Raw genomic sequence first — 18,087 nt, forward strand, 5'->3', positions numbered from 1 at the left:
GTGGGAAATTTAACAGCAATCTTGGACTCTACCCACTGTGTGACAGGAGCTCTGCACCAAGTGTGAGACCAAATATGTCTCCAAACACTGCTGGTTGGATGAGGGGAGGAGAAAAAGCCACACTTGAAAACTCCATGCTACTTCCTTCTTTATTTTGAAATTGAATTATATATTCAGAGTGTCATAATATGTGAGTGGTTAAATGTTTTCTGTCTTGAAAGAATTGTGTCTGCAATCTAATTTGTAAGAAAGAAGTTCAGATATCCATAGTACTGTACATGAATCAGAAATGTAGTGTTCTTTAGAAAGGATAGGATAGACACATATCATCAGAGGTAAGAAGCAAGCTAATACTCTGAAGAAAAAAATCACTTTTAATGTAAATTGTCATTCTCAGATGCCATCATGCCCTAATGTGAATGTAGGATGTGAGCATCCGGGTTCTCCTTCTTCATATCAGTTATTTCTGTAGTCTGAAGTTCAAACACTGTCCACTATTCAGTTCCTGGAAGTGGCACAGCCAAGTCTGAAATAGAAAATTTGACCATTTGTCCTCCCTCCCTAACACTTAACTGTCAGTCTTCACATTCTTCAAATGTTCCATGTTAAGAACATCATGTCACAGTACAATCTATTTATTTTCCAGTGGATGCAACCTTACCTAACTGAAACGTCATTGACATGTTTCCAGGTAACACAATTTTGAAATTTTTTCTCATAGCTCAGATTTTTATTGGTGTCATGGCCAATTCATTTCTCTTTATGAACTATATTTATGCCTTCCTAATCCAGCCTCAGCTGAAGAAGCCCATAGATTGCATTTTCATGCACCTGACAGTGGCCAAGATTGTAACCATCGTGTTCCAGTCAATACCAGACATCGTGTCATCCTTTGGAATCAAATGTTTTTAGATAATGCTGGCTGTCAAACTGTTTTTTTACATCTACAGAGTTACTCGGGGTCTTTCTATCTGCACCACCTCTCTCCTGAGTGCATTTCAAGCCATCACTATTAGCCCCAGCCATTCTACATGGGCGTGGCTGAAATCTAAGCTGTCTACCTGGGTTTTCCCCTCTTTCCTTTTCTTCTGGATCATCAACATGCTGATCTACATCCACATCATTGAAACTGTAAGAGCCAAATGGAATTTCACTGTTGTTGGTCATGGGTTTGTTCATGCGTACTGTCAAACTAGGCAGTCTGGAGATCACCATTCAGGGTCATTTGTAAGTGTCATGCTGACTTGTGATGTCCTGTTTGTGGCACTGATGATCGTGTCCAGCTTCTACATGGTGGGGCTCCTCTACAGACACCACAGGAGAGCCCGGCACATCCACAGCTCCAGCCTTTCCAGGCAGACGTCTCCAGAAAACAGAACTACCCACACTATCCTTTTAGCTGGCATTTTGTTTTGTGTTCTTTTACCTTTGCAATACCTTTGTGACCCTTTATGCATTCTATATACCTGAGAAAGACTCAAGATTGGTGGGCATTACTGGAATTTTATCATCATGCTACCCAACATTCTGCCCATTTTTGCTGATGAAAAATAACAAAAATATTCCCAAATTGACTTCTTGCCTTTAATGATGAGAATGCCTTTTTCTCCAAGTACTTTCCTTGGTTGATCTGACATCATTTATCACAGAGGAGTCCATAAAATTTTATGAGGAAACAAAGGCAGGTGACCATGGAACTAATCTCACTTGAAGTATTTGGTCCATTTAGAAAACACATTTTAAAATGTTAAATTGAATCAATATATAAATTTTCAAACTGTGTACATGTTTGAGTTATGCTTTGGGTGTAATTAACATATTGTCTATTATTAAAGTTAGTTACTTCTGCTTTTAATGGATCTACTGGAAAATGCGAAATTATATTTGGTGCTTGCCACATATCTGTGCAGCTGTGCTGCTCAAGAGAACTTCCATATTCATTTATGAAATTTTAACACCCAAGTCTCATTTTTCAGGGACTTGGCTAGAGGTCAGATGTGCATCCAGAGACCTCAGGAGATAAAACACAGGAATTCCTAAAGAATGGGATGCAGTAAAAATACATGTCCCTGTGTAAATAGCTCAGAAAACAGAGGTGATGAAGATGGGAAATCCAGTAGGTTCATTGTTTAACAGACAATGAAATGCAGGGGTGTCTCCCAGCATGTGCATAAATGCTTCCGTAAGATCCCCTCCCCTTCTCATGCTCCTAACTTTGTTATTAGGATCCAGTTCCTTGTGCTGTCCAGGTGTTGTGTGCTGTGGTTAAATACCCACCAGTAATGGCCTGAGGCTTTCCCAGTGGTTGGGGTGTAGAGACTTTCAGTGTATTTACTTCACAAAATATTTTTAATCAATACAGTTTTTTCCAAAGTTAATCTTCTCTATCTTGAAGTCTCTAACCCACTTGCTGTTCTGTTCTGTTTCTCAGGGACATCAACACTGCTCTGCAACTTGAATCCTAGCACATGTCTTTGTCCCCAAGGCTGATGGATTTCACTTCACATCACCATTAGATTCCAAGGGTTGGACCCCAGTCTTTCAGGAGCTCACATTTCCACTCTCTTCAGTTTTCTGTGGTCCCAACCCATTATTTAATGCCAGAAAGAGGCTCTTCCTGTGAAGAAACTCAGTTTATTACAGGAGCTCATAACACCTGTGCTTTATCCTGCTGTGTCAGGATGACATTTGGAAATACCCCTCAGAGAAAGAACTGCTAAGATCAATCCCATTCACAATAGCTACAAAAACAATCAAATACCTTGGAATAAACTTAACTAAGGACGTTAAAGATCTCTATGAGGAGAATTACAGACTCTTAAAGAAAGAAATAGAAGAGGATACCAAAAAAATGGAAAAATCTTCCATGCTCATGGATTGGAAGAATCAATATCATCAAAATGTCCATTCTCCCAAAAGCAATTTAGAGATTCAATGCAATCCCAATCAAGATACCAAAGACATTCTTCTCAGATCTAGAAACAATGATGCTGAAATTCATATGGAGATGCAAGAGATCTCAAATAGCTAAAGCAATTTTGTACAACAAAAACAAAGCTAGAGGCATCACAATACCAGATTTCAGGACATACTACAGGGCAGTTGTAATCAAAACAGCATGGTACTGATACAGAAACAGATGGATAGACCAATGGAACAGAATGGAAACACCAGAAATCAACCCAACCATCTATAGCCAACTTATATTTGATCAAGGATCCAAAACCAATCTCTGGAGCAAGGACAGTCTATTCAACAAATGTTGCTGGGAAAACTGGATTTCCACATGCAGAAGCATGAAGCAAGACCCCTACCTTACACCTTACACAAAAATACACTCAACATGGATTAAAGACCTAAATCTATGACCCGACACCATCAAATTATTAGAGAACATTGGAGAAACCCTGCAAGATATCAGCACTGGCAAAGACTTCTTGGAAAAGATCCAGGAGGCACAGGCAGTCAAAGCCAAAATTAACATTTGGGATTGCATCAAATTGAGAAGTTTCTGTACTGGAAAAGAAACAGGAAAGTGAAGAGGCAACTGACAGAATGGGAAAAAATATTTGTAAACTATGCTACAAATAAAGGAGTAATAACCAGAACCTACGATGAGATCAAGAAACTCCACAGCAACAAAACAAACAACCCACTTGAGAGATTAGTCAAGGACCTCAATAGACATTTTTTCAAAAGAGGAAATCCAAATGGCCAAGAGACATATGAAAAAATGTTCAGGATCACTAGCAATCAGGGAAATACAAATCAAAACCACAATGAGGGTTCACCTCACCTTGGTGATAATGGCTCACATTCAGAAATCTACCAACAACAGATGCTGGCGAGGATGTGGGGAAAAAGGGACACTAACCCACTGTTGGTGGGAATGCAAAGTTGTTAAGCCATTATGGAAGTCAGTCTGGAGATTCCTCAGAAATTTGAATATAACCCTACCATTCAACCTAGCCATCCCACTCCTTGGAATTTACCCAAAGGAATTTAAATTGGCATACAAAAAAGTGGTCTGCACCTTAATGTTTATTGCAGCTCAATTCACAATAGCTAACACCTGGAATCAACCTAAATGCCCAACAGTAGACTGGATAAAGAAATTATGGGATATGTACTCTATAGAATACTATACAGCAGTAAAAAATTTGAATCTGGTCATTTGCAACAAAATGGAGGAATCTGGAAACATCATGCTGAGTGAAATAAGCCAGTCCCAAAGGGACAAATATCATATGCTCTCCCTTATTGGTGACAACTAACTGAGCACCAAAATGAAAATCTGTTGAAGTGAAATGGACACTATGAGAAATGGTGACTTGATCAGCCCTTGCCCTGACTGTTGATGAACAACTTAATACTTTATCCCTTTTAGTATTTTTTTCTGTTTGTTCTACTTAATACTATTGGTTGAATTCTGTAATTAATACACAATTATTCTTAAGTGTTGAAACTTAACTGAAAAGTGATCCCTGTTAAATATAAGAGTGGGAATAAGAGAGGGAGGAGATGTACAATTTGGGACATGCTCAATCGGACTTGCCCCAAATGGTAGAGTTAGAAACGTGCCAGGGGATTCCAATTCAATCCCATCAAGGTGGCATGTACCAATGCCATCTCACTAGCCCCAGTGATCAAGTTACACAGCAGACTCATAGAATGGCAGATGTCCTAAACAGCACTCTGGCCTCAGAATCAGCCCTAAAGGCATTCGGATCTGGCTGAAAAGCCCATGAGAGTATTTCAGGCATGGAAAGTCAAGACACTCTGGCAAAAAAAACAAAAAACAAAAAACAAAAAACAAAAAACAAAAAACAAAAAAAACCTAAATGAAAGATCTCTGCTAGTGAGATCCTAGCGGAAAGAACGGGCCATCAAAGAAGGAGGTACCCTTCTCTGAAGGGAGGAGAGAACTTCCACTTTGACTATGACCTTGTCCAAATATGATCAGAGTCAGCGAACTCAAAAGGCTTCCATAGCCTTGGAAACTCATGACTGGAGCCTAGGGAGATAACTGATGCCATAAACAAGAGTATCAAATTGTTAAGTCAACAACAGGAGTCACTGTGCACTTACTCCTCATGTAGGATCTCTGTCCTTAATGTGCTTTAATGCTGTAACTAGTACTTAAACAGTATTTTTCACTTTGTGTTTCTGTGGGGGTGCAAACTGTTGAAATCTTTACTTAATATATACTAAACTGATCTTCTGTATATAAAGATAATTGAAAATGAATCTTGATGTGAGTGGAAGGGGAGCGAGAGCGGGGGGTGGGAGGGAAATTATGGGGGGGGAAGCCATTGTAATCCATAAGCTGTACTTTGGAAATTATATTCATTAAATAAAAGTTAAAAACAAAAGGAAATAACCCTCAGAGACCTTCAACTAAGAACTGGTCCATCACTTAGTGGTGGTCTGTCCTCCACCATTGCCTCTTTCTGCTCCAGGATTAAGTTAAGTTTCAACACTTAAGAATAATTGTGTATTAATTACAGAATTCAACCAATAGTATTAAGTAGAACAAACAGAAAAAAATACTAAAAGGGATAAAGTATTAAGTTGTTCATCAACAGTCAGGGCAAGGGCTGATCAAGTCACCATTTCTCATAGTGTCCATTTCACTTCAACAGATCTGGTCCTGAGCAGGTGTGGCTGCCTCCTGGACGGCTCTCCATTTCCTCCTCTGCCCTCGTCATGGTTTCATTCCCTTGATCAGTGCAGTTTGAAATAGACTTTCCCTTGAATTACCAAATCCAATTCTGGTTTTGTGACCAGCTCTCCTCTCCTTCAGAAGTAGTTTTGAATGTTGAAGTTCAGCAAATTCTCCTGTTCCACGGACTTTCGCAGTGGACCCCCATGAAGCAGCACCCAGATCCAGAAGCAGAACAGCGCCGCTGTCCTCATCCCTCACGACCCCCGTCTCCACCGCTGTCCCTGTTGGTCTTGTGCTGTTGCCCGTTCATCCATGAGGCGCTCTTGCGTGTCCTGCGTCCTCTTGGAGGTGGTCTGTGTAAGAGCGCCTCTGTCCTGGGTCTGTGTAGGCTGTAAGAGAGTTGAGGGGTCTCCCACTCAGGCTCTTGGCCACGCAGAGGCGACATTGCAATTCCGGGTCTGCTGGCTGGTGCTCAGGCTTTGGAGCCCCTAAGGAAGCACCGCCCTGAGGGCGCGGGGAAGTGACGTCATAGATGGAGCCCGGGTGCAGAGGCTTCTGGGCCCTGTGCTGAGGCGGCCGGGAAGTCCTCTCTGTTACCAGGTTTGATGAGGTCGTCTCTGCAGCTTGGTAGAAACAATAAACATCATACACAGGTATTTACACTAGAAAGCCAACAGTCACAAGAATTCCCTTTGAGAGAAACTGTCCCCAACATTTCCTCCAGGCTCCTTGCTTTGTCCTGTCTGAGCCCTGCCTGGGCCACTTGGGAAGGGAACCAGCTGATGAAAGCTCTGCTCTCTCTCTGCCTCTTCCTCTCTGTAACTGTAACTTTCAAATAAATACAATCTTTTAAAAGAAATGTAAGAAGGCCACAGTTCCACTGGAGTGTACACATGGGCTGAAACTCACAATCATATCCCAGAGTGACCACTTCATTCCTACATATGTTTTTGCATTCACATTAGCTGCCAGAGGTTATTTTAATTCAAATTTTATATTTCTATATACAAATTAAAATTTTCATAAGTGGGGTAAATCAATAGAATGATTAAAAATGGAAATATTACAAACCACAGTGGGAATCTTATCAGTGTACTTTAGTCATTAACATAAACACAACCCAGAACAACAGCAGGGTGCCCTAAATATGAATAAGACATTGAACACCCTTGACCTACCTCATAGAACAGTAATTCCAACAGTTACACAAAATCCTTATGTTTCTTTCCCCAGCTGTGGAGGCACTTGGAAAAAGCAACTGTGCAGTGAACTCACAGTGAGTATCCATAGAATTCAAGAGTTTAATTCATTTAGACATGTGTGGTCTGTGTACAGTCATAATGAGTTACAGACTAGAAGGAAATCATTAAAAATATTTATTTATTTGAAATGCAGAGTTACAGAGAGATAGTGAGAGAACAGAGAGGTCTTCACCTGCTGGTTCACTCCCCAAATGGGTCCAATGGCTAGAGATGGGCCTTGCTGACCCTAGGAGATAGGAGCTTTTTCCATGTCTCCCCCGTGGGTGCAGGGGCTCAAGTGCTTAGGCCATTTTCTGTTGCTTTCCCAGTCACATCAGCAGGGAGCTGGATCAGAAGTGGAGCAATTACAACAAACAGGCACCGATAGAGGATGCTGGCACCACAGGCATCAACTTTATCTGCTACACAACATGCCAGCCCCCAAATAAATAATTGAATAGGAAACAGTGCTCATAGCCCTTATCCATACACATTCAACCCTAAGAATAGTATTTCTAGATAACAGAGAAAAGTGAACTAAAATTTATCCCTATAAAGTCCATTATGTAAATAAGTGTGAGGATTGAATGAGCCCCTTATAAGAAAACAATGAGGCCGGGTCCGTGGCTCACTAGGCTAATCCTCCACCTTGCGGTACCGGCACACCAGGTTCTAGTCCTGGTTGGGGCGCTGGATTCTGTCCCGGTTGCCCCTCTTCCAGGCCAGCTCTCTGCTGTGTCCCCAGAGTGCAGTGGAGGATGGCCCAAGTGCTTGGGCCCTGCACCCCATGGGAGACCAGGATAAGTACCTGGATCCTGGCTTCGCATCAGTGCGGTGTGCCGGCCGCGGCGGTCATTGGAGGGTGAACCAATGGCAAAAGGAAGACCTTTCTCTCTGTCTCTCTCTCTCACTGTCCACTCTGCCTGTGAAAAAAAAAAAAAAGAAAAGAATGATACTAGAATAAGCAGCAGGGACCGGTAATATGCAGCAAGTTAACCTCCCGCTTGTAAGCCAGCCCGCCCATGGAGTGTCAACTGCCCCTCTGTCAAATCAGCTTCCTTCCGGGGTGCCTAATTAGGCAGCACTTGGGTCCAAGCAGTTTCACAATTGGGATTCCTGGCTCCTGGCTTCAGCGTGGAGCAGCCTCAGTCATTTTGACAATTTGGGGAAAGAACCTGCAGATAGAAGATATTCTCTCTCTGTCTCTCTCTCTCCATTCTGCCTTTCAAACAAATGTTTAAATATATAAAAATAACAAAGTGATTCCCCAAAAAGACATTAATAGGATTGAGAGATAAAAACAGAAACTCATAGAAAATAACCACAAATTTAAAGGGAAAATAAAGTAAAATTTCAGGTCTTGAATAGAAAATTAAGAAGCCAATAGTGAGGTCATGATTGCCACCAGCTGTTGGAGATGAACTTCTGATGATGTGTGTCGTCCTGAAGTTTACTTTCTGATGCTGCTCAGCTGGGGAAAATACAGCCCTAAGCACTGACTTTGTGCTGCCCTGGAGGAAACGCCGTACGTTACCCCAGGAGACTCATTGTGCGTCTGGGAGGGCGATTTGGGGCTCTCCTGTGGTCGTCAAAGGGAAGATGATAAACAAAGCCCTGGATGTAGCAGATGACAAGGTGACCGGTGTCCACCGGGAGGAGACGTTCCGCCAGCCCGGGGCCTGATCCGCAGTCAGTGCCGGGCAGGCCCAGCCTGTGCAGGACGCCCCCAGTAAGGACCCTGCACCCCCAGCCTGGGGCAGGAGGGCAGTGAGGCCTCTCCCCCTGCCTGCTCCCCACTATGGCTGCTCACACCAACTCCTTTTTGTTGTCTTCAGATGCATCCTCCAAGTTTCTGTGACCTTTACTTATATGTTCTTGTTCTTGTTGGCAGTTCTTTCTTTCATCTCACTATTTGTTTTCTCGTGCTTCATTCTTTTCTTTTCCCATTGTCTGAACCTCTCCACATCTCTCACTGCCCTCGGCCACTGAGTGTTCTTTGCTTTTGCCCTATGCTCTGCTCTTTTCAGTACCTACCTGATGTTTAGGACACTGGAATAAATGTGTCTAATTTCATTTTAAAAAACTCCTTTCCTACTTTTTGTTATTTTCATTTGTTTTTCTTCCATCATTCCATTTCTAGTTATTACTTCTTATTTCAAATTAATGTATACCCATTATATTTAAAAAGGGTACAGTCACACTTAGATCAATTTATGTCATCATTTCTGATTAGAGATTTTATCACATTGTGACATTTATCCTATGTTTTTGATATACTAAACAGTGCAATTTATGTTAGAACTTCAGATGGTTTTTATTCTGACTTCACTCTCAGTAACCTTGAAAATTCATCAAGTCTTTAAGTAATGTAGCCAATGTCTCTGTGAATGTCTCTTAAAATATATCATCAGTGATAAGACTGTGCATTTCTTTGTAATGACATTGATATTATTCTGTTTCTTAAAAGAGACCCCTGAACAAGCATGATGAATAGAAGTAGAAATAGCAGCTATTTTTATTCATTTGTCTCAAAGCAAAACATGGTGATATTTAACCATTATATGATAGTGTCAACATTGTAGATATTTTATCACAGAATATTAAGCCTTTCTTTTGCCATATAATTTTTAGCCATTTATAGGAATAGAATTTATCACAGTATTTTATGTATCAACTGAAGTGCTAATCCATTCTTCTCCTTTAATCTACAACTGTGGTGAATTTTACATGTAACCATTATAATGTTCCCTTTACCCTTCATATGTAGGTGATCTGGTCAGTTGCTACACTCATTTTGGAGAATACTGAATTCATTTACAATCAATTTGTGTAGGTTATTTTCCATTTGACACTTGGAGTAGGTAGTCTCATTATTATGCTTTTCAGCCTGGCTTATTAATTACTTCAGCCTTATTTATTAATCATAATGTATTTTTTTTGACAGGCAGAGTGGACAGTGAGAGAGAGAGACAGAGAGAAAGGTCTTCCTTTTGCCATTGGTTCACCCTCCAATGGCCGCCACGGCTGGCGTGCTGCGGCCGGTGCACCGTGCTGATCGGAAGCCAGGAGCCAGGTGCTTCTCCTGGTGTTCCATGGGGTGCAGGGCCCAAAGACTTGGGCCATCCTCCACTGCACTTCCCTGGCCACAGTAGAGAGCTGGCCTGGAAGAAGGGCAACCGGGACAGAATCTGGTGCCCTGACCGGGACTAGAAGCCGGTGTGCCGGTGCCGCAAGGCAGAGGATTAGCCTAGTGAGCTGCGGTGCCGGCCTAATCATAATGTATTAACAGAATGCTCTTTTTCTCTCTTCAGGAAGTGTTCATTGATTTTTTTTTTTTGTACCTAACCATGGAAGCATTTGTTGGAAATCTTTGTGAAAATGGTTTTTCTTAAGTCTGGCATGATCAGTGTCTTCCCTTTAGGAAGTGGTACCCTCCTTCTAGAAGTTCATTAACTTTGTTATTCTTCAGAATTAACTTGAATTTTGAGTTTATGTTTCCAAATGCATTTCACAATACGTATGGATTTTTTCGCTTTGTTGTTACTGAGATATGTTTATCTTTTGAACATAGTGAGAAATGAGTGTTAATGTAAAATAGCCTTTCCTTGTTGTAATTGATTATAATTGTGTTAAGATACATGTTCTGTTACATTCAACTCTTGCACTTTGTTCTCACTGGGTTCAGTAAGCTGTGGCTGCATTGATCACATGGTGATGTTACAGTGGAGAAGGGAGGTCTGGTATTTGTCAGTGACTGCTGTGTTGGGCAAGGCGGTAGGTGCAGAGAATGAACTGACGTGCTCAACTTCCTCATTGTCTGACTCACGGTTTCTGGTGGTTCTGGAGTCTCTGAAAGCCTTTGGTTCCATCTCTTACTACAATGGTGGCTTCTCCTAGGTCTTCTTATCCTTTCACGTCTTTATACTAAACGTTGCTGTTGTTTTGTGTTCACAAACTTAACAACTTTGGTTCTTACTGAAGTAGGAGTCATCATATCCAGCTTATCTGTCCCCTAATTGTTAATTTTTCCCCAATATTATTTTGCATGTACCTGCTTTCTGTTGCTTAGTTTGTAGCTTGTCATCTTCCTTTATTTTGAATCCTGGTCATTCTTCTTTATTGGACATGTGTCTTGCAGAAACGTTGTACTCCTCTTGAATTTAGTTCCTCTCGTATAATGTGGACACTCGCTATGTCTGCAGATTAACATTGACCCCATATATCAGGTCCCAGTCACTGACTTTTGGACTAGATGTGCTTTTGTATTTACATTGTGAAAATACCAGAGAGCACATGCTTGGAAAGTGGTATTTATTTAAAGATTTTAAATACATTTAGTTGTAGAGACAGAGAGAGGTCTTCTATCTGCAGTTCACTCCCCAAATAGTTGGAATTGGGCCCATCTAAACAAGGAACCAGGAGCTTTTTCTGGGTCTCCCGTATGCGAGACCAGGCAGTTGCACTATATTCAACTGCTTCCCAGACCATAAGCAGAGAACTTAATCAGAAAAGGAGCAGCTGGGACACAAACTGGGGTCCAAATGGGATGCTGATGCCAGGGGGAGGCCTAGCCTAGTATGCCACAGTGCTGGTCCCTTGATTTACATGTGAAATGAGCACTATAGGCAGGCTAAGTAGCATACTATTCACCTTACATCAGAACCTTTGTGTGCCTGGTGACGGGATGTAAGCTATATATGTTAGCATATTTCAATTATACAACACATTATTAGTTATATAATACATTTTTTATTTCTTTTTTTTAACTTTTATCTAATGAATATAAATTTCCAAAGTACAGCTTATAGATTACAATGGCTTCCCCCCCATAACGTCCCTCCCACCCGCAACCCTCCCCTTTCCCACTCATTATTATTAGTCATCCCATATTAAATTAGATATCCAGAATTTATCTTCTTACAACAAAGCTTGTACCCTTTCGCTAACAGCTCTCCATCTCTCTTCCCCGACAGACACCATATCTTCTATTTCTCTGTGTTTGGTATTTATATTTCACATACAAGTGTATTCTTTGAGTCCTGCTCTAAGATTGGTTGGCCATATACATGTAGATTTACTTTTGGGATCTTTGTTCTATCAATGAGTGTATTGATTGATTGCTGTCAGAACATCTGACAATCCAGCTTGGTTTCTCTCACTGAATACAGGTTTTCTTTCTAGTGCTTCTTGCCTTGCACATGCATTCAGGACAGCTTTTTCAGTTTCTGTGACTTGGGTAGGGATGCCTTGAACTCACAGGTCACTGTAAATATTATGCTCTTTTAATGCTATTAGGATGATTCCTTTTTCTGTCTAATTGCTAAGGCTAGGGCTAGCAACAGTGGACATCTTGAGCCGGATCTTACAGGGGAAGCTGTCATCTTTTCATCACTGAGTCTGTTTTAACTGTGAACTTGTCACATGTGGCATTAATGATATTCAGTTCCATTTATCTAGTTAGTTTTTTGAGGTCTTTTTTTTTGTCATGAGAGGATATTCAGTGCTTCAAGTGCTTTTTCTATACCTACGATGTATTATATTATTTTTTCATTCACTCATGTAGTGCATTTCATTTGCTTTTGTGTGTAGAACTATCCTTACATCCCAGAGATGTCCTGATTACATATGGTGAAATCCATTTATTCTGCATTTAAGTGTCAACATATTTTGTCGAACTTGTTGATAGCAATGTTCATCAGAAATATTGTCCTGTAATTTCCTTTTCTCATGGTGTCCTTCTCTGCCCTTTTTATTTTAAAAGTCAGGGAATATAGTCCTTCTAAAGTGAGTTGGGAAGTATTCCCTGTCTTCATGTTTTGGAGATATTGAGAAGGATGTTTATTATCTTGTCTTTTAATATTTTGTAGAATTCAATAATAAAGCCATCTGTTTCTGGGATTTTCTTTATGGGAGATATTATATTTTTATAGATTTATCTTATTTTTTGGATTTACATACATTTCATAAATAAAACTTTAGTAATATAGTAATTCTTTCCACCCTACCCACCATCCCACCCATCTTACTCTTTCCTCTCCTGTTCCCAGTTTATTATTATGCTCTATTTTAATTGAACATTATATACAGAAGATTAACTCTATTCTGGGTAATGGGTTCAACACTTTGCATAATGGAGAAAAAGAAAATAAGGAAAAAAAGTTAAAAATAATCCAATCAAACAAAACCAAAACTAACCTAAACAACAAAAAACATAAAAAAAAAAACAAGAACAAAAGCTGTGCCTCAACAGTCCAGACAAGGGCTCTTCAAAGTCGCTGCATCTGGATGGTAATTTGCTTTTTTTGTAAACTTAATAATCTTTAAACTGGAACACAAGAATGGTACAGCTTTTGTGACCACATAGATATAACTATAATTTGTGTGACATAAGAATATCTTCCACTTAATTCACTAAAATGATGTAATTCTTTGAGAACAAGTTTTACAATAATTCTTTAATACAACTCTTTGAGGACAGAGGTCCTGCATGGGAAGTTAATGCACTGTGACTCCTGTTGTTTATTTAAAAATCAACATTATTTATAATGTCAGTGATCACCCAAAGCTCTTGACATGAGCTGCCTAGGCTATGGAAGCCTTTTGGATCCACAAACTCCTTCATATTTTGAGAAGGCTATAGGCAAAGGGGAAGCTCTCTTATCCCTTCAGAACAAAGTACATCCTTCTTTGGTGGCAGCTTTTTTCCGCTGGGGCCTCACCCACAGAGATCCTTCATGTAGATCAATTTTTGCCACAGTGTCTTAGCTTTCCATGCCTGAAATGCTCCCCTGGGCTTTTCAGCTAGACCAGAATAGCTTAAGGGTTGATTCTGAGGTCAGAGTGCTACTTAAGGCAATTGTCATTCTATGAGTCTGCTGTATGGACTGCTCCCCATGTTGGCGCATCCACTCCTTTTTAATTCTGCCTATTATTATTACCAAACACTTATATGATTACTTTAGCACTTAATCCTATATATATGCTCACTTTAACACTTAGAATGTATTTTTACCACTGGGCTTAAGGGGATTTAAGGTCCCATGGCAAGCTTTTAAGCTGTACCCTTAGAAGTAGGTCCATAGGAATGTATGCAGCACTATACAGCTTTACAGTTACAAACTTCATATTTTTCACAATTACAACTTTAGGGTCACAGTGATTCTTCTTCTGTGCCCGCCATCTCACCCACACTCTCTACCCTCTTCCACTTCCCTCTCTTATTCTGACTCTTATTTCTAACTAAGATCTATATTCAATTAACTTTATACATATATGGTTAACTCTATGTTAAGTAAAGAGTTCACCAATTAGTATGAAGAAAAAAAGGGTAAGTAAAATAAGATAAATAAAATAAGATAAAATGAATGAAAAGGAGAAAAATGAAAATACAGAAAACAAAACTGTTCCTCAACAGTGAAGGTATGGGCTGCTCAAGTCATTGCTTCTCAAGGTGTCCATTTCACTTCTACAGGTTGCCTTTTAGGTGCCTATTAGTTATCACAGGTCAGGGAGAACTTACGGTATTTGTCCCTTTGGGGCTGGATTATTTCACTAAATATGATGTTTCCAGCTTCATCCCTGTTGTTGCAAATGACTGGATTTCAATATTTTAACTGCTGTGTGGTATTCCATGGTGTTCATATCTCATAATTTCTTTATCCAGTCTGTAGCTTACAGGCAATTAAGTTGATTGCATGTCGTTGCTATTGTGAACTGAGCTGCAATAAACATGGGGGTACTGATAGCTCTTTCATATGCTGATTTCATTGCGCTTGGGTAAATTAACAGGAGTGGGATGGCTGGGTCATATGGCAGGACTATATTCATGTTTCTGAGGTATCTATACTGTCTTCCATAGTGGGTTTGCCTAACTTACATTCCACCAACAGTAGTTAATTAAGGGTACCTTTTCTCCTGTGATAGACTGCCAATCTTCTTATGCATTTTCTTCAGTTCAGATTTAATATTTTTATTTAAATTTTTAAATAAATTTTTAGCGTTTTCAACATAGTTCATAGATCCAATTCTAAGAATATAAAGAAATTCCCTTCCAGATTTAATATTTCTTTGTGATTCAATGTTGGTAGTTTGCATGTTTTTAGGAAGTGATTCATTACTTCTACTCATATTTCTTTGTGATTCAGTCTAGGTAGTTGTATGTTTTAGGAACTGATGCATTACTTCTAGCTCATGGTCTTCTCTTGTATATCTTTGTCTGAAGTAGGTTTTTATATTGCTTAGTATTTCTGTGGTATCAGTTTCCATGTCTCATCTTTTATTTCTGGTATCACTTATTTTAAGCTACTTTTAAATTTTTTGAATAGGTTGGCTATAATTATCCTCTGCTGCATTTATAATTTTTGCATGAATTTTTTAAATTTATTTCTACTTTCATCTCTGTGTCACTGTCTTTTTGCTTGTTTGCTATCTGTGCCTGTCCTTATCTGCATTCAGATATTTGTATATACAGAAAAAATGAAATGAAAAAGGTCTATATATAGTCTGTGCATCAGCATTTATGTTATCTCTTGATGGACCATGATAGTTTTACTTTTTAAAAATGATTTATATTTATTTATTTGAAAGTCGAGTTACACACAGAGAGAAGGAGAGGTAAAGGCAGAGAGAGAGAGAGAGAGAGAGAGAGAGAGAGAGAGAGGTCTTCCATCTGCTGCTTCACTCCCCAAAGGCCTCAATGGCCAGAGCTGAGCTGATAAAGCCAGGAACCAGGAGCTTCTTCTGGGTCTCCCATGTGAGTGCAGAGGCCATCTTCTACTGCTCTCCCAGGCCATAGCAGAGAGCTGGATCAGAAGTGGAGCAGCTGGGACTCAAAGTGGCACCCATATGGGAAGCCAGCACTTGAGAGAGAGAGAGAGAGAATCTTCCATCTGATGGTTCATTCCACAAATGGCCACAATAGTCAGAGCTGGGCCAGTGCAAAGCCAGGTACCAGGAGCTTCTTCTGAGTCTCCGTTATGGGTGCAGGTGCCCAAGAACTTGGACCATCTTCTGCTGCTTTTCAGGTGCTTTAGCAGGGAGCTAGATTGGAAGTAGAGCACCTTTACATGAACTAACGCTCACATGGGATTCGGGAGGCACAGACAGCAGCTTTACCTGCTGCATCCCTTTGCCAACCCCAATTCTATTTTTTGATTGGCATGACATGTGATTGTTGAAATTTTAAAGTTGTCTAAATAACATGTTAAAAATGTTTCTTATTTGAAATAATTGTGTCTGCAGTGTAAATTCTTTTTATTTATTTTTTTGACAGGCAGAGTGGACAGTGAGAGAGAGACAGAGAGAAAGGTCTTCCTTTTGCTGTTGGTTCACCCTCCAGTGGCCGCCGCAGCCGGCGCGCTGCAGCCAGTGCACTGCGCTGATCCAATGGCAGGAGCCAGGTGCTTATCCTGGTCTCCCATGGGGTGCAGGGCCCAAGCACTTGGGCCATCCTCCACTGCACTCCCTGGCCACAGCAGAGAGCTGGCCTGGAAGAAGGGCAACCGGGACAGAATCCAGTGCCCCAACTGGTACTAGAACCTGGTGTGCCAGTGCCGCAAGGCAGAGAATTAGCCTAGTGAGCCACGGCGCCAGCCTGTAGTGTAAATTCTAAAAAAGCAATTCATACACACACACACACACACTGCATTTCAAGCAGTAGACGTGGATTATTCTTCAGAAAGGTGAATATACACATATTTTTAGAGTTAATAGCACTCTAGGACTCCGAGGAAAATATCACATGCAAATTCTTTGTTCACAGAGGCCAACAGGTCCTTGTGGCCATATAAGAGAGTGAAGGATGTGAACACTTGAATTTTACCTTCTTCATATCACCTGCCTCTACAATCCAAACTTAAAGGATGCCTGGAATCCAGTGCTTGGAAGTCCCACCCTTGTATCTGAAACATAGAAGATTTGAACATTTCAGCACCCATCTCCCAAGCTGAGCTGCTAGGCATCATATCCTTCCACAGGGCACCATATTTTAATAATTTCACAGTGCAACCTATTTTTCCAAAGAGACCAAACTTACCTAATTAAAACGTTGAAAACATCATTGAGATAATGTTTCCAAGTGACACAATTTATAGCTTTTTTCTCATAGCTCAGATGTCCACCAGTGTCACAGCAAACTCACTGCTCTTCATGATCTATATTTACACCTTCCTCATGCAGCCTCAGCTGAAGAAGCCCATAGACTGGATTTTCATGCACCTGACAATGGCCAATATTTTAAACATTATTTTCCATTCAATGCCAGAAATCATGTCATCATTTGGAGTCAAACGTTTCTTGGACAATATTGGTTGTCAAATTTTTTTGTACATATACAGAGTCACCCGGGGTCTTTCCATCTGCACCACCTCTCTCCTGAGTGTATTTCAAGCCATCACTATCAGTCCCAGTAATTCTAAATGGGCAAGGCTGAAGTTTAAACTGTCCACCTGGATTTTCCCCTCTTTCCTTTTCTTCTGGGTCATCAACATGCTGATCTACATCCAGGTCATTAAGGTCATGGGAGCCAAACTGAATTTCACTATGGTTGGCCAGGGATATGTCAATGCATACTGTCAAAGCAAGAAGATGAACATGCGCTATCCGGGACCATTTGTAAGTTCCATGGTGATTCGCGATCTCCTGTTTGTGGCACTGATGATCATGTCCAGCCTCTACATGGTGGGGCTCCTCTACAGACACCACAGGAGAGCCCAGCACATCCACAGCTCCAGCCTATCCAGGCAGACGTCTCCAGAAAACAGAGCCACCCACACTATCCTTTTGCTGGTATTTTGCTTTGTCGTCTTCTATTTTTTACACAACGTTTTGACCCTTTTTGTGCTTTATAGAACTGAGAAAAATACAAGATTAGAGAGCATTAGTGGATTTTTATCAACATGCTACCCGACACTCTGTCCCTTTTTTCTGATGAAAAATAACAAAATGATTCCCAAATTACTCTCCTTCCTTTCAAATATGAGAATGACCTTTCCTCGGAGAGCTTTCAGTGGCTGATTTGACATCTTCAGCCGAGAGGTCTGCACATAGATATTATGAGGAAATGAATCATGTGACCATGGGACACTGGAAATGAGGCTAGTTTGAGTTGAGCTATGTAGTACTTTTTATATACATTCAAATTTTTAAATATTTTTAATAAAAATGAACAAATTAATGTTCACA

At 40.4% G+C, this 18,087-nt stretch overlaps 1 protein-coding gene and 1 pseudogene across 3 annotated transcripts; both read left to right on the forward strand.

The window, feature by feature from the left end:
* ORYCUNV1R-PS1563 (vomeronasal 1 receptor oryCunV1R-ps1563 pseudogene) lies at positions 682-1,629 on the forward strand (annotated as a pseudogene).
* ORYCUNV1R1661 (vomeronasal 1 receptor oryCunV1R1661) lies at positions 5,661-18,087 on the forward strand. Of its 3 annotated transcripts, XM_089318694.1 has the most exons (3): positions 5,661-6,318; positions 6,899-6,941; positions 16,667-18,087. In XM_089318694.1, the coding sequence occupies exon 3, from the start codon at positions 16,972-16,974 to the stop codon at positions 17,917-17,919; it is 948 nt and encodes a 315-aa protein (XP_089174820.1). In that variant the 5' UTR covers positions 5,661-6,318; positions 6,899-6,941; positions 16,667-16,971; the 3' UTR covers positions 17,920-18,087. The 3 variants fall into 3 exon arrangements, with proteins under 3 accessions (XP_089174820.1, XP_089174821.1, NP_001160809.1); XM_089318695.1 differs by lacking the exons at positions 5,661-6,318; positions 6,899-6,941 and adding an exon at positions 8,322-8,635; NM_001167337.1 differs by lacking the exons at positions 5,661-6,318; positions 6,899-6,941 and having other exon boundaries at positions 16,972-17,919.

This window comes from Oryctolagus cuniculus, chromosome 18 (genome assembly GCF_051225735.1).
Source record: "Oryctolagus cuniculus isolate XC-2025 breed Fujian yellow rabbit chromosome 18, ASM5122573v1, whole genome shotgun sequence".
NCBI lineage: Eukaryota > Metazoa > Chordata > Mammalia > Lagomorpha > Leporidae > Oryctolagus > Oryctolagus cuniculus.

Coding starts and splice junctions, on each gene's coding strand:
- ORYCUNV1R1661 (XM_089318694.1), top strand. CDS start 16,972: ATGTTTCCAAGTGACACAATTTATAGCTTTTTTCTCATAGCTCAGATG.